The sequence below is a fragment of the Amaranthus tricolor genome, chromosome 7, assembly GCF_026212465.1.
Source record: "Amaranthus tricolor cultivar Red isolate AtriRed21 chromosome 7, ASM2621246v1, whole genome shotgun sequence".
Classification (NCBI taxonomy): Eukaryota; Viridiplantae; Streptophyta; class Magnoliopsida; order Caryophyllales; family Amaranthaceae; genus Amaranthus; species Amaranthus tricolor.
The window spans coordinates 16,302,815-16,317,814 of NC_080053.1; the positions used below are offsets into that span (position 1 = coordinate 16,302,815).

Consider the following 15,000-nt stretch of genomic DNA (forward strand, 5'->3'; position numbering starts at 1 on the left):
ATTCTATCTTTTAATCAAGATTTAATCTTGACGCCATGCATCAATTTATATTTTGTCTTACGAATCATAAAATTAATAATAATATATTGTGGCAAATTAGTATTGACATAGGCAATAATATCACCAAACAACCTATTACAAAGGCCAACTTGCGTTGGTTTCTTCTCCATTGTTGTATAATTTTATTTCTAAGAATTGCTTATATTTGTATAAATATAATTGTACGGTTGACTGTTTTTGGACAAGTATAGGAAATATGAATTTCATTAAGGTAGCGTTTGAAAATACGAATTTCATTTGAAGTTTTGTAATTCAATTCAAGAAATTGAAATTATGGATTTAAATTCCAATTCCAATTCTTCAATCTCGTTTGAAAATCAAAGAATTGAATTCCTATATTTCAAATCCACATAGTTGTTTGGAAAATATTGGAACTGAATTCCCAAATTTAAATTCTATAGCATTGTTTGGATAACCTTGTAATTACATTCAACCAAAAATATTAAATATTAGCAAATAAAATGTATTATGACATTACAATAATCCGAAATTGTCACATTAAAAGTTATCTTAACATAGAATATCAAAAGTGTAACGTACAAACTACTCGTCAAGGCATAATAGTATCCAGTCGAGTTTCTCATCCTCCGGTAGTTCTTTCAACATCAGAAACTCGTCGGGATTACCATTCATAAACTTCTTTACTGCCCGCATAGTCTGAATCCTAGAAATGCCAAGCACTTGAGAAACAACAGCGTGAATCTCTTGAGAAGTGAGTTTCAAAGCGTCTTTAATCTTACTTTGCACGTACTCTCTAAATGACTCGGCAAAACTATTTACCGTCAGCTACACTATCCTTTTTCCGCTTGCGAGAGCTTGAATTAGTTGGATCCTTAGAAGAGCTTGTTCGTTCACAGATCGTCTCCCCCTCCATGGCATCCGCTGCCTCCTCGTGTTCTTCTGCACCATCCCCGACGGCTCTATCCGCACCAAATAAAGTGCAAATATCTTCCCAATTTTCTATGCACTTGTTGCAATAAGGGGCAGCATTTTTTTTTTTACCTACTCGATCACAATCCCAATTTAGCAAACGAAGAAGCAAATAAGCAATAGTAACACAATTTAGGAAACAATAATATTGGTACAGGAAGCACATTTGAGCAGATCAGATTCTTAAAGAACCAAGAATATGCAACTGGAAACAACTCAGAGTACAACTGTTATTTGGAGAAAGCCATCTATATATCATTTAAACTGAAACAACTCAGAATAAAAGGAAGCTATCTATAAATTATATACTCTAGTTAATCAATTGCACTGAGCAATAAGCAGTCTCGACCAAAAAACAAAGCAGTAATAAAAGGAAGGGATCAAATTTACAATGTCAGATTAAGTAGTTAATGATTGAGCATGAATTTAATAGTATTGCCGAAATCTCAGGATTCTATTCAAACTGACTACACTTAAAACATAATTGAGAAGGACACAGTATTCATTAGTCAATCAGCTTAAATTCATTTAACCATATTCAATTCATTCACTTGAAAAGAAATAAGTCCCTGTATAAAATCCTTAGCTTATTGAACACTGATTCGCTAAAATATACACAGGATCACATAATTTATGAAATATAATCTCCAAAGTTGAAACAGTATACCAGTATATAGCTAGAGTTCAAATTCTACTTCCACATTCTGGTGTAAGCAAAGAAATTAATACATAAGGATCTGCAATGGAAGTCCTGTTGTACAGATTCTGTGTGATATATACTGTCTTTTACTTCAAGATGTAACATATTTTAACTCATAGGCAGGGCAGAGGCAGTAATCTATACTCAATACAGGTCATGTTACTCTGCTCCTAAACTCACTAATCTTTACTAGTCAATGAAATATACAAGTAGAAACTCAGCCATACATACCTTAATATATTCTGTCCATTGAGCTAGATCTTTCATTGTGATTACGATCATTTTTTTTCATCATCCCGTTTAAATTTTGTATAAGTCTTGATGTCCGTGATGCAGCCATAGTGTTTCTTCCAAGACTTAGCTCGGTTTCTCACATGATCCACATTAAGTGCAATGCCTAACTCTCTCTTTAACTCATCAACAACAGCTTGGTAAGCTTGAGGCTTAAAGTCTCCATCTCCTTTTTCCTTGTTGTTGATTTGTTCTAACAAAACTCGAGTAAGAATGCCATCCATCTGCTTATTCCAAGACACATAGCTTCTTTTATTGCTTATTACCTACCAAAAACAAAACAACACATTTAGAAGGTTTCATTATCTAAAATTAATCACAAGTGTTGGCATATGAATACAAAACATTGTACTAAATTCACATTCACACACCTACACTACTAGAGAATAAAAATAACCATAATCAAGTAACCCCCCTTCGCTTGGTATTCTCGGAACATTTTTTGTGACATTTCATCTCTTAAGTTGTTCCATTGAGGTGAGGCTTGTGCCATTGAAATGAAATCCTCCCCTTCATCCTCCATTGTATCCAAAGCTTCTACATTTGATAAATCATCGTCCAACTCATTTAACAAATTCTCCTCATTCAAATTTTCTTCTCTAACAAAATTATGGAGAACAAAGCATGCATTTATGATTCTTACTTGTGTTTGCTTATCATAAAAGCTACTTTTCCTCAATATAGCCCACCTCTTTTTCAATAACCTAAAGGCTCTTTCAATAGTATTACATGCGGATGAATGACGCAAGTTGAACAATTCTTTGTAGTTTGTAGGAGCACTTCCTCTCCACAAGTTTAAATGGTAACGTGTACCTTTATATGGAGCCAAGAAGCCTTGTGCATTAGAATATCCCAAATCAACAAGAAAATATTTATCTGTGACAATAAAAAAAAAATTATATAAGAAAGTAAAATTATAAAGAATTATAATTTCAAGCTACTTGAGGTTTTGCTTACTCCTAGGAACTTTGAGACCATTAGGTCTTTGGAGGGCGTCCCCTAAAATGCGAGGATCAAAAGCCGATCCCTCCCAGCCAGGCAAAACATAATTGAACCGAAGACTTGGATCACATGTAGCTAGTACATTGGTAGTAATATCTCCTTTCCTATCTCTATATCTAGGTCGATCTTCGACGGGAACTGTCATCTTAATAAGTGTCCCATCAAGTGCCCCAAGTGCCCGCTCAAACCACTTCCACTTGTTGTCTCCATAATAAGTCACATTGAAATCTACTTTCTTGATATAATACTTGCCTATTTTCATCACAGCTTTGAGCACGGTATGGAATTGACGGCTTACCGTTTCTCCCGAACGAGTGAACACGGCACCAATAGTTCTATTCTTCAGATCATGGGCAAGAGTATGTAGAAAAAACGCAACAATTTCTATTACGGTCACATTCCTAGTAGTAACTAGGTCTCCTCTAGGAACTAAAACCTCGCATAACTTATCAAAACATCTCTGATCCATACGTAACTGCTCTTTACAAATCCTATCATTCATGAGGGAATCCAACCAATATGCTCTTTTAACTGCACGTTCATGTTCTTTCCAAGGTACTTCTTTATGCTAAAACCTATCAAACCATGCTCCTACTACAACCATATAAAGCCACTAACTATTGCAATTAGTTCCATTTCATCTTCATCGCTATCACTATTGTCATCACTAGTTCGGTTTCTAACAATAGAAACTTGTCAATCATGAGACATGGTATACTGAGACATAATATAACCAATGTTTAATTAATTAATAACATCGTAACATTAATAAATAAAAGCTTGTAGATGCAAATTAATAACTAAAACACAAGTATATTCTAGAGCCCAAAAAACAGAGTGAAGTGCAACTGACAGACCAAGGCAGATCAGAGGACCAAGACAGAGTAGAACAAATAAGAAATCAAATTTAAAATCCTTATTGCTTGGATAGAAGTATAGCATGTTGCGACACTGACATGCTCATACAACCAAAGAGCTACAACATGCTCACCCAAAGAACTACAACGTGCTCAACCACTATCAAAAAATTCAAGTTCCGAACTCCATTATTCAAATACTATTTTATTGAAACCTTTAATAAATTATAAAGTTTATGCTCAACATCTGATTGTTTCTGCAGGAAGCGATTTTAATAGCTTATGTAGACTTTTTGGTATTTGTGAGATGATCTCTAGGGCAGAATATCAGATCTCACAAAAATAATTGCATTAGAAAATCATATCTCACAAAAATAAACTAGCTAACAATACCTAAATCCACAATATTTTACAAATTGCAAGTATAATCACAACGAATCAGAATTAGTGAATGAAGAATTAGCGAATGAAGCAGATCAAACTTACTCGAAGATGGGAGCAGCAACAATGACGTCGAAGATGGGAGCAACAATGTTGTCGATGGGAGCAGCAATGATGTCGAAGAAGAGAGTAGCAAATGAATGTCGAAGAGAAGGGAGAAGAGCGAAAATATTTAGCCTGAATAGGAATTGAAATTAGGGAAGGTATGGGTTGGAAATAAAGAGTTTGTTTTTTACTTGGATTGGAATTGTGTTGGAATTGGGCCAATTCCAATTTCAATTTTTCAGCTTAGCCAAACAGTGGAATTGGGCCAATTCCATCAATTCAAATGAAATGGCCCAATCCAAACATACCCTAAAAGTAAAAATTCCTTTATGTAGTGTTTGGGAACAAATATTTCATTTCAAATTATGAATTTTAATTATGAATTTTAATTATGAAATCATAAATGAAGAATTTGAGAATGACAAGGTTTGGGTAGTCATTTTCAAATCCTCAATTTTAACTACTTTGAAAACAATGATGGAATTTGATTCAAATTCAAATTTGAAAATTTTTAATTTGCCAAACAATAGATTTGAACCAATTCTAAATTTTTAAATAAAATCATTGTTCCCAAACATAGCATTAAAGTGCCGAAAATTAATTATCAAGAGTTATATCAATAATTTTAAATTTTTGTGGACAAATTTACTATGACAAAATATACTTTTAGTGAGATATATTAATGACTTGTAATTTAAATGTCATTGCTTTAAATTTCTAATGGTATACATACTCCTCCTTTTCTTTTTGTTTGTCTATTTTACTTTTTGCACATATTTCAAAGCAAATATTGAGTCTTAATATCTATTAGTACGCTTCATAAAAAATTGTAAAAATTATATATTAAAATTTTTTTTATCAAGAAGAATTTAATAAAATTTCATATGAATGTATTTAGTCTTCAATATATACTTTAAAAATCAAATTAAAATTTTTCTCTCCTATTGTGGAAAAACTTGAACTGGACAAACAAAAAGAAACGGAGGGAGTTGTAGATTTAGTGATAGTTATTAAACGTTTTAGTAGCATAATAAAAAAAATAATACTAAAGTTTTTCGCGACATAGGATTTAGTGACATTTTTCATAAATGCTACTATAGACTATAATAACAATTATATATATATCACATTGTCACTAAAGATCAAGGAAAGAGTCACAAAATCAGTTATAGAATTTAAAATAAAAATTAATAATTATTATACTAAAAATATAAATCAGTGACATATTTTTCAATATTATTAAATTTTATATCGCAAAAAAGTTACTTCACTGCAGTGATTCTAGTGCACAATCAAACAAGATCATAAAACATTTCCTAAATTAGACATATGAAGTAACTTCAAAGGAACTCAAACTTCTCGCTCAAAATTATTTGCTATGTCAACCGAATGTGCTCTTACAAGGTATTAGAATTTTTGACTTTTTAAATAATAGTAGTATTTTATATTATTAATATTATTACTATAATCATATAGATAATTTTTTAAAAGAATTAATTGTAATTGAACTATATTTTAGATGAAAATATATACAAAAATTAATATAGAAATTATTATTTTTAAAAACTATATTAAATGAATATTAGATTTTATGTTACTTAGAGAGTAAGCATTAATTCCTAGGAAAGGTCATAAATATGATTTTTACTTATCTCTATAGGAATTTTCCTCATCATACTCTATAACCTAAAAAGTTATTCCCTCCGTTTCTAAAGTATTGCAATAAGTACGAAGTGAATATTACTTAAGGTTAGTGGTTGGAAAAATGATTTATTTTATGAAGGGTTGAAAGTTATGTGTGGATAGAATAAAAATAAAGAGTTAAATATATGTATTAAAATAAAAAAGAGAATGTGGAGTTACCGAATGAAATTGTCACAAATTTATGAGACCAACTTAAAAATAAAATTATACTCCTGCTTATGCTAGTTCTATTTGTTTTTGGACACTTGCTGATTGACTATTTCAATTCCAATTGTTGTTAATTATACTTGGTTAAAAAATATAAAAATGTGATGATAATAATAATAAAAGTTACATTAAGACGAATTAAGTACAATTTCACTTAACCGTGTTTTCATTTATAAATTGAGAATTACTAAAATGCGAACGAAAATTGAATAATAAAAAAAAAAACGAATATGACATTTGATAAGAGTAGAAGAAAGTAACAAATTATATGAAAGGCTTTATTATGAACAGTAGTACTTTGAAAAACTTCGTAAAATTCGAGATATCTTTCAATATAAAAATGTTATTTTAGAATTACTTCCTCTATTCGTCTAAAATAATACTATATTCTTTTTTTTCTTCTCGTTTACTTTTTGCACAGTTTTCATTATAACTTTAGAGCTTTAATATCTCTAAATAAGCATCATACAAAATTATAAAATATATATAGTAAAAAAAATATACATTAAGACAAATCTAACAAGATCTCAAATGAATATATTATATCATTTATTTATGTCTTAACAATCTTAATCAAATTTCTCTATGTAAAATAAAATATTTTAAACTAAACAAACATTAGCAAACGAAACGAAGGAATTACCATTTACGATGAGATTTTTAAGTTAAATGATGGGTAGGTCATAGGTGTAATATTTTGATACTAAATCCAAGAAAATGGGTGAATTTTTTTTTTTTGAGGATAGATGGCTATGTTGGGCCTATTGGCTATAAGACTCGTGCTACTATCAAGATTAAGACAGTTAATGTCATGTTATGTTGTAACCAATACAAATGGCATGTTTTAAAAGAGTTTAATACAAAAAGACTAAAAGGTCTGGGCCCATACTGATTGAGTAGCGAGTAATGAGTAGCATTCACCATCAATTTTTTTCATTTTATGGTTCTAATTCTAAACTACCAGACACCAGTCTACCAACAGAAGAAAGATGAAACTATGTGGTGAACAAGTCCTTAACCCCATTCCCCACATTTCCACAACCAACCAAATTTCGGTTTTCGTAAAAAATTTGCTGAACTAACCGACGTAATACTAGGGTAGCTCAAACCAAACCAATACTACTAATTTGAAAAGCACATATTTCATTACTATCAACCAACACAAATTACATTTTATGGATGCTGCTCAGCAGCTGATCCCATTCTTGCTTCTGTTAAAACATCATTACTATGAAATGCTGCAAACAAAAACTCCCCAACATCCGTTCTCTAGTTTTTCCACAACTAACCAACTTACCCCCCAAAAAATATAAAAAAAACGGATAACAAAGTACACAAGTATAATCCATCATACTATCGAATACTAAGCAAGGATTATATAATGCTTTTGTTTAAAGAGCAGCTCCAACCTGTGGAAGAGATCCAGGCACTTGCTTTATTGATCAAAAATATAATCAATGAATTCATAGATCATAGTCTTAACTCATCTTCCGCTTTGATGGCTTAAGCTTGGGGCTTCTCCCACTTGAGGGGCTTCACAACCTCCCAGGTGAAGTCAGCGTCATCCCTACCAAAGTGTCCGTAGGCAGCGGTCTTTAAGTACCTGTTACCACCCTTCAATAGGTCAAGGTTGATGGCGATCATACCAGGCCTGAAATCAAAGTTCTCCTTGACAATGTTGAGGATCTCTTTGTCAGGAATCTTTCCTGTTCCATAGGTGTCAACAAACACTGACAATGGCTCAGGGACACCAATGGCGTAAGAAATTTGAACAATGCAACGGCGGGCAAGCCCACTAGCAACAATACTCTTGGCTGCCTGCCTGGCAATGTAAGCACCACTTCTGTCAACTTTGGTTGGGTCCTTTCCAGAAAAGGCACCACCACCGTGGGCACCCCAACCACCATAAGTGTCGATGATGATCTTACGTCCAGTAAGACCAGCATCACCGTGAGGTCCACCAATTACAAAACGACCAGATGGGTTGAGGTGGAAGATGGTCTTCTCATCAAGGTACTTCTCCGGGATCACGGGCTTGATCACATGCTCCTTCAAGTCAGCGGCAATCTCATCATTGGTAACTGTCTCATCATGCTGTGTTGAGATGAGGACGGTGTGAACACGGATGGGAACCATAGCACCATTCTCATTGAAGTACTCAACAGTGACTTGGGTTTTGCCGTCAGGCCTCAACCATGGGCAGGTACCATTCTTACGTACCTCTGTGAGGCGGGCACCAAGCTTAGTGGCAAGGACATGGCTGAGAGGCATCAACTCAGGAGTCTCATCGGTGGCATACCCAAACATATGACCTTGGTCACCTGCACCAATATCCTCAGGACGCTTGGTAAGATGACCGTGGACACCTTGTGCAATGTCAGGACTTTGCTGCTCAATGTAAACCAAGACCTTGCAGTGATCAGCATCAAGACCCACATCATCGGAAACGAATCCAATGTTTCTGCAAGTCTCACGAACAATCTTCTCGTAATCTACATTAGCCTTGGTGGTGATTTCACCAAAGACCATGACCAAGTTGGTTTTTGTGCATGTCTCACAAGCAACCTTGCTCTCAGGGTCTTGCGCAAGGCAAGCATCAAGCACTGCATCAGAGATCTGATCACAAAGCTTGTCGGGGTGTCCCTCGTTCACGGATTCGGAGGTGAAAAGGAAGGTGTCAACTGGGGCGGCCATTTCTCAAGCTGTACACCAACAAAAACAACACAACCATCCACATCAACACAAGAATCACATCCAACACCAAAAATTAAACATGTATCCTATTAAAACAACAAACCGAATCAATTCAAGATAAACAATATTGCATCTTCTACTCAAATCAGATAAGAAACAACTAGCAAACATTTAGGAAGGATAAAAAGATTAGGTAGTTCATTACAAAAAGTTGTTCGCCCACTTACTCTGCTGAAATCTTACTCAGCGTACAGGAATAGATCCCCCGACAAAGTGACAATATTCCCTATATCAATAACTGACTACCGACGTTCTTAATTTCATTTTAATCAGCTCAAAATCAACAAGGATCGAATCTTTTCAATCTTTATAAACCAACGTATCATTTTTCATTATTAATAATTAAAAATAAATATAACCCCCCCTTCCCACTCCCAGTTCCAGCTCCAATAGTTTAAAACGCGCACCTTCCCAGATCTAATAAGCTAACAATGTTTTCATTTCAACAACCGACGAAACCTAGCTATTATAATTCTAAATTTTAATTAACTACACAACCAATAATCAACTAATTTGTTCAACTCAACAAGTAAAACCCTGATCAACTAATTCTGATTCAACCATTTCAATTCAAAATTACTTCATCAACCTACAGATCTAATGCGAAAAAACAAGATCTAACAGAAAACCGAACAAATCAACATAGTCATTCAGCATTTCGTCAAAACCTAATTAGATCTACAAAATTACTCGATTAATTGGCAAAATCCAAACAAGCATCATAACGTCATCAAAAGTAACAATCAAAAATTGATAATAGTAATAATTCCAATCCAGATTCAATGTTACCTGGAGAACGAAGAAATTGAATCCCCGAGTAAGCAAAGAAGCAAGAGAGAGAAGAGGGAGAGTAGAGTAAGAAAGTCCGAGTCTTGTTATAAATATTTGCAGACCGGTGTAAGGCGAGTTGGAAGGATAGACTAAGAAGGGTATTTATAGAGAAATTACGAGGAAGAAATATTGTAAATCTAATTCTCATCCGTTGGATCTTTGAGGTGAAATTAACGGGTACGATTCGGTGGGGTCCAATGGAATTTTGGGTGTTTTTTGGAGTGAATTTATAGTATTGCCCCTGGATCTGCGGTTGGTTTACCAACCTTATTTGGCGGCTTTGAGATGGGTTTGGGTCAGTGATGAATTAAACGGTGGCGTTTTGGGTGGTATATAAATTTTTTGTTTTGTTTTCATTTTTTGATAATTGAATCTGGACTATAAGACAGCTACATACAATATAATATTAATTAATGACAGTAAACCGTGTTTGCTATGTTCAATGTGGATTTTGATTTTGTTATTGTTTATTACATTATTATTATTATATTATTATTATTATTATATTTTCTATTAAATCGATATTAGTGGAATTAACTTTGCACTTTCACTTCTTCGATTTTTGCACAATGAGGCAAAATTATTTTATAAGAATGATATTCATAGCAGTAAGGCTCAAATACAACGAGATAAATAATTAGAAGTATGACAATCATGCATTAAATAGTGATAAATTTTTATATTAATGTTATTTAAGATAGCACTCTACTTTCAAAGCTAAAATGATAACCAAAAGCGTATAGGTGTTAATTTGTGTTATCAAATTGTTTTAGATTAGTTGTTTCGGGTTGGATAATATTGAATTATTTGTCCATATTTGATTTTTATATTATTGTAAATTCATTTTAGAAATCTTGTCAAAGTGAGAGTCGGTAATATAAGGTTAGGTAAATATCGGGTCAAATCTATTTTTGACACGGCTACCAAAAAGTTACTAGAATACCTTTTTACATCATCATCCCCATATCTAAGCCAATATTTATTTTTTATCAAACACTTATAAACCAATATTTTTGGCCAGTCAAATCAAAATTTAGTTTCGGGTAACAGCTTCACCCAATGGTCATTTGCTACACTAATAACCGTTAAAGCTATATAAATTGTAGTATTTCATAACTCAGTTATTTTTTAATAATTTGTGAATGATTTGCAAAAATAGAGTTAGAGAAAATAAAATTTCTCAATTTAGCGTTCATTAAAAAAATTCTCAAACTAAAGTTGTAGGTAATAAAAGACCTAGATTTTTTTTGATTTGGAGACTTCTATATTTACCGAATTGTTGGTGTTTTTGTAAGGAGCTAGATATTTGGAGACTTTAAGCCATGGTTTTATTAGAAGTACTTAAAACTCTTATTTATAACCCAAAAATAAATTGATAATTGTTGTGATTAGTGTGACTTGAGTTCACATTTGATGAGGTGCATTCATGTGTGACCTTTAGAATGGAATCCCATGAATGTGGTAATGTGGGTGTATTAAGTTAAGTTTTGATGATTGATTTATGATGGTGATTAAGTATGGATTAATAAGGTAATGAAGTGTGAGAGTTATGGGACTTAATGAAGAAGTGGAAAGGTTGATTTAAGATGCTCTACTATGCAAGTCGAGCAATACTGTCAGAAGCCTCTGAAGAGCCGCTCGACCAGCTCGCTCGACCAAGCGAGCTCCAGGATGGGTCGAGCGAGCAGACAGAATGCAACCAGAAGCTTCTTGAAGTCCGCTCGACCAAGTCGCTCGACCGAGCGAACCCCTGTTTTGGTCGAGCGAAGTCTCTGATACTCTAGAATATTGTTTTATGACTTTTCATGTACTTAGGGATGTTTCATTATCATTTAATCATAGCTTTAATGTACTTAATGTTATTTAGTATGATCTCTCCTATAAATAGAGAGCTCTCATTCATCAAAAAGGAATCCACAAAATACACCCCAAGCCATACACTAGCCTATATCTCTTCTCTATTGTAATTCTCCATATTTGAGAGTTCTTTGAACTCCTTTTGATAATATAAGAGATACTACACACCGGATGACGTAGCCTTAGTTAGGTGAACCTCGTTAAATCTTTGTGTCGTTTTATTGCTTTATTTTCTCCTACAAACATTGATAGCGTAATTTGTTTGTCACTAAAACTTCATACACTCGATCTTGGCAATATTAAATTTTGAAACACATTATTCGAACTCAAATACATCGTCGTTTTCAATAATAAAGATAATAACAAGTCAATTAAAAAGTCAACAACCAACAACTAAACATCCTATTATCCATCTATACGCTTAGGCATGGCCACGGTCCGGGTTGGGCCGGTTCCGTTCCGGTTCCATTTGGAACCTGTTGCAACCGGTTCCGGTTCCGGGTGGTTCCAAACGGTTCCTTGGCGGTTCATGAGGCGGTTCCAACTCACGGGACGGGTGGGTCGGACCATCGGTTCCATTTTTATTTTTTCTTTAAATATTTATATAATAAAAAAATACTATAATATTGCGGACGTACCTTTGATGATTACTTGATTATTAGCGAAATTCATTGCTTGTCAAGTTGTCATCGTTATTAATATATTTACTAAAAATAACGAAAAAAATAAATTAATAAGAAACGAATCAATGATAATGTCGATAAAGATGATTAATAAAAAAAGAGGGAGAAAATGGACTTAAACCTAGTACCCAAAGGAATACTAAGCTGCCTACGTATCCCGAAAGAATCAAAGCCCACGTAGTTCTTTGTCATACCTTTTATTTATAGTTGTTGAATGTTGATTTATTGTTGTCCGATTGATCCTATTCGTCTTCGTCATCATCATCTGGTTGGCTAGATGCTTCCGCTGACTCTCCTCTTGACGATGATGTAGATGTATCCATCATCATCCATGGATCATCATCGTCGTCTTGATCATCATCATTCCTTAGTCCTTGTGTTGGAATCTCTGCTTGATCCCAATCTTTCTTGCAAACACATATTTGAATACTATGTGGAGCAAGACGAGATCTCTTTTCGTCTAAAACTCTTCTACCTGCACTAAAAGCAGACTCCGACGCAATTGTTGACGCAGGAATTGCAAGGATATCCTTTGCAATTCTCGTTAAAATGGGAAATTTTACAGATTTTTCTTTTCACCACTCTAAAATATTATAGCTACCTTGGTCAATTTCAAAGTGGTGTTTAAGATAACTATCTAATTCTAAATATGAGGTGGAGGGTGAAGAAGAACATAATCCTACAAAACTATCATCTTGACTCATTATATTAGCTATTACTGAATTATAATAAGAGGGACGTGCCGAAACGCTAGCACGCCTAGACGTATCGCGTTTTGGGTTATATACACTAGCGTAATAATCATAGAGTTCTGCTAAAAGTTTTTTACATGTTCCAACATAATTATGTACATCAGTAGGCGGGCGATCTAACGATTGGTAGTAAAATCCTATTACTTTAGTAAGGACTTCTGTTTTAAAACATGGGTCTAAAATGGTTGCCATTCCATAAATATAAGGAAAATCGGAAAAATATGCCTTCCATTTTTCCATCATATCTGCAAGAATCGGCTTCAAATATGGGTTAGTATCATCATGCGTATGTTTAAGGAGATGATAAAAAATAGTAATACACTCACTTATTACTAAGTGAACGTTCGGTTCATAAACATATGAAAAAATCTTAGTTGCGTGGTCAAAACGCTTCTAATATTTTATGTACACCTATAGCTAATTCCCAAGTGTCATCAGCTATATAGCTATCTGTACACTCACTATACAGTTGTGTTATAACTGGACGATAAGCAATCGCCTTTCTTAATAAATCGTTGGTTGAGCCCCAACGTGTAGGAGTATCTAATGACCAATACACTTTTTTTAGCTGATATTGGTCACATAATTGTTTATATCGTCTCTTTATCTTTCCAATCCTAAGCCACTTCACTATATCTCTAATTGGATCTAATAAATCGCTTAATTGTTTTATACCTGCTTGGCAAGATAAGTTAACTATATGCGCACAACAACGTATGTGTAATAAGCTACCCCCAAGAATAAAACTAAAAGCAGGTTCGTTGAACAAAAGTTCTATACATTTAATGTTAGCGGTTGCATTATCAGTAGAACAACAAAATATCTTATCTAATAAGTTCCATTCTCTACATATCTCTACTAATCTATATTTTATGTTTTCACCGGTATGTCTTTCTGGCATTCTCTCAAAAGCGATTATTCTTTTTTGAATAATCCAATTTTGATCTATCCAATGTGCTATTACACACATATAAGATTCTAAATGTGGGGGAGCAGACCAAATGTCAGTTGTTATGCTAACCCTACCATTAAAAGATTTAAACATTTCAACTAATTCATAGCGCATTGATTCATATAATTTAATTGTGCGTCTTTTAAGAGTGCTCCTAGGGATTGCTCTATATTGTGGTTGCAAAGTTTTTCTAGTGAAACGCTCGTGTGTCCTACATTCACCGTGGTTAAAAGGCAATTCATCACAAATTACATACTTAGAAAATTCATCAATCATATCATTACGATTATATTTAAAAGGCATACCTGTGCTGGGAATGTCCCACTGTCGGCTTCCACTTGTGGTCCCGCTGCCGCTTGCTGCATGAGTTTCTTTTGTGATTCCATGCTTCTTTGCCAAATGTTTGTTAAAAGATCCCGTACCACCACCTAACACGTATTCACAAAACACAATAAATAAATTTTTATAAAATATGAATATATAATGTATGTATAAAAAACTTAAAAAGTATTTACCTCTGGCGAAACTGTATGCAACTAAGGGCTTTATTCCTTGACTTTCACAAATTTGACAAGTGCATAAGAAAACAACTGGATTGTCGGTTGGTTCTTTTGTAAAATACGACCACACATGTGAAACAGCTCTACCACCAAGAGGTGGCATTGCCGGAAAAAGTTGTCTTACGGGTTCATCTTCATCTAAATAAATAATTTAAAATTATAAAACTATAATTAAATAAATAAATAATTTCAAATTTAATTAATTTGAAGAATAAAATTATAAAACTAACCGATAGTTTGGAAATTGACTCGTTTACCACGAGCTTGTCTTTGTAGTTGTTCTTGTAGTTGTTCTTCATGTGATCTTGTTGATGACTGTCGAGATACATGTATCCCAATAGGGGTCGTTGGTTCCTCTTCTTATTCTTCTTCTT

General features: G+C 33.7%; 2 protein-coding genes across 2 annotated transcripts; both read right to left on the reverse strand.

The window, feature by feature from the left end:
* Positions 1 to 603: 603 nt before the first annotated feature.
* On the reverse strand, positions 604 to 6,883 carry LOC130818553 (uncharacterized). Its single transcript, XM_057684717.1, has 9 exons — positions 6,855 to 6,883; positions 4,327 to 4,458; positions 3,585 to 3,662; positions 2,939 to 3,474; positions 2,379 to 2,857; positions 2,048 to 2,247; positions 1,183 to 1,238; positions 841 to 1,062; positions 604 to 740 (listed from the first exon to the last, which is right to left on the reverse strand). The coding sequence occupies exons 1-9, from the start codon at positions 6,881 to 6,883 to the stop codon at positions 604 to 606; spliced, it is 1,869 nt and encodes a 622-aa protein (XP_057540700.1).
* Positions 6,884 to 7,360: 477 nt separating this feature from the next.
* Positions 7,361 to 9,964, reverse strand: LOC130817830 (S-adenosylmethionine synthase 4). The gene is made up of 2 exons (XM_057683753.1): positions 9,781 to 9,964; positions 7,361 to 8,939 (listed from the first exon to the last, which is right to left on the reverse strand). The coding sequence occupies exon 2, from the start codon at positions 8,929 to 8,931 to the stop codon at positions 7,741 to 7,743; it is 1,191 nt and encodes a 396-aa protein (XP_057539736.1). The 5' UTR covers positions 8,932 to 8,939; positions 9,781 to 9,964; the 3' UTR covers positions 7,361 to 7,740.
* Between the last annotated feature and the right edge of the window lie 5,036 nt (positions 9,965 to 15,000).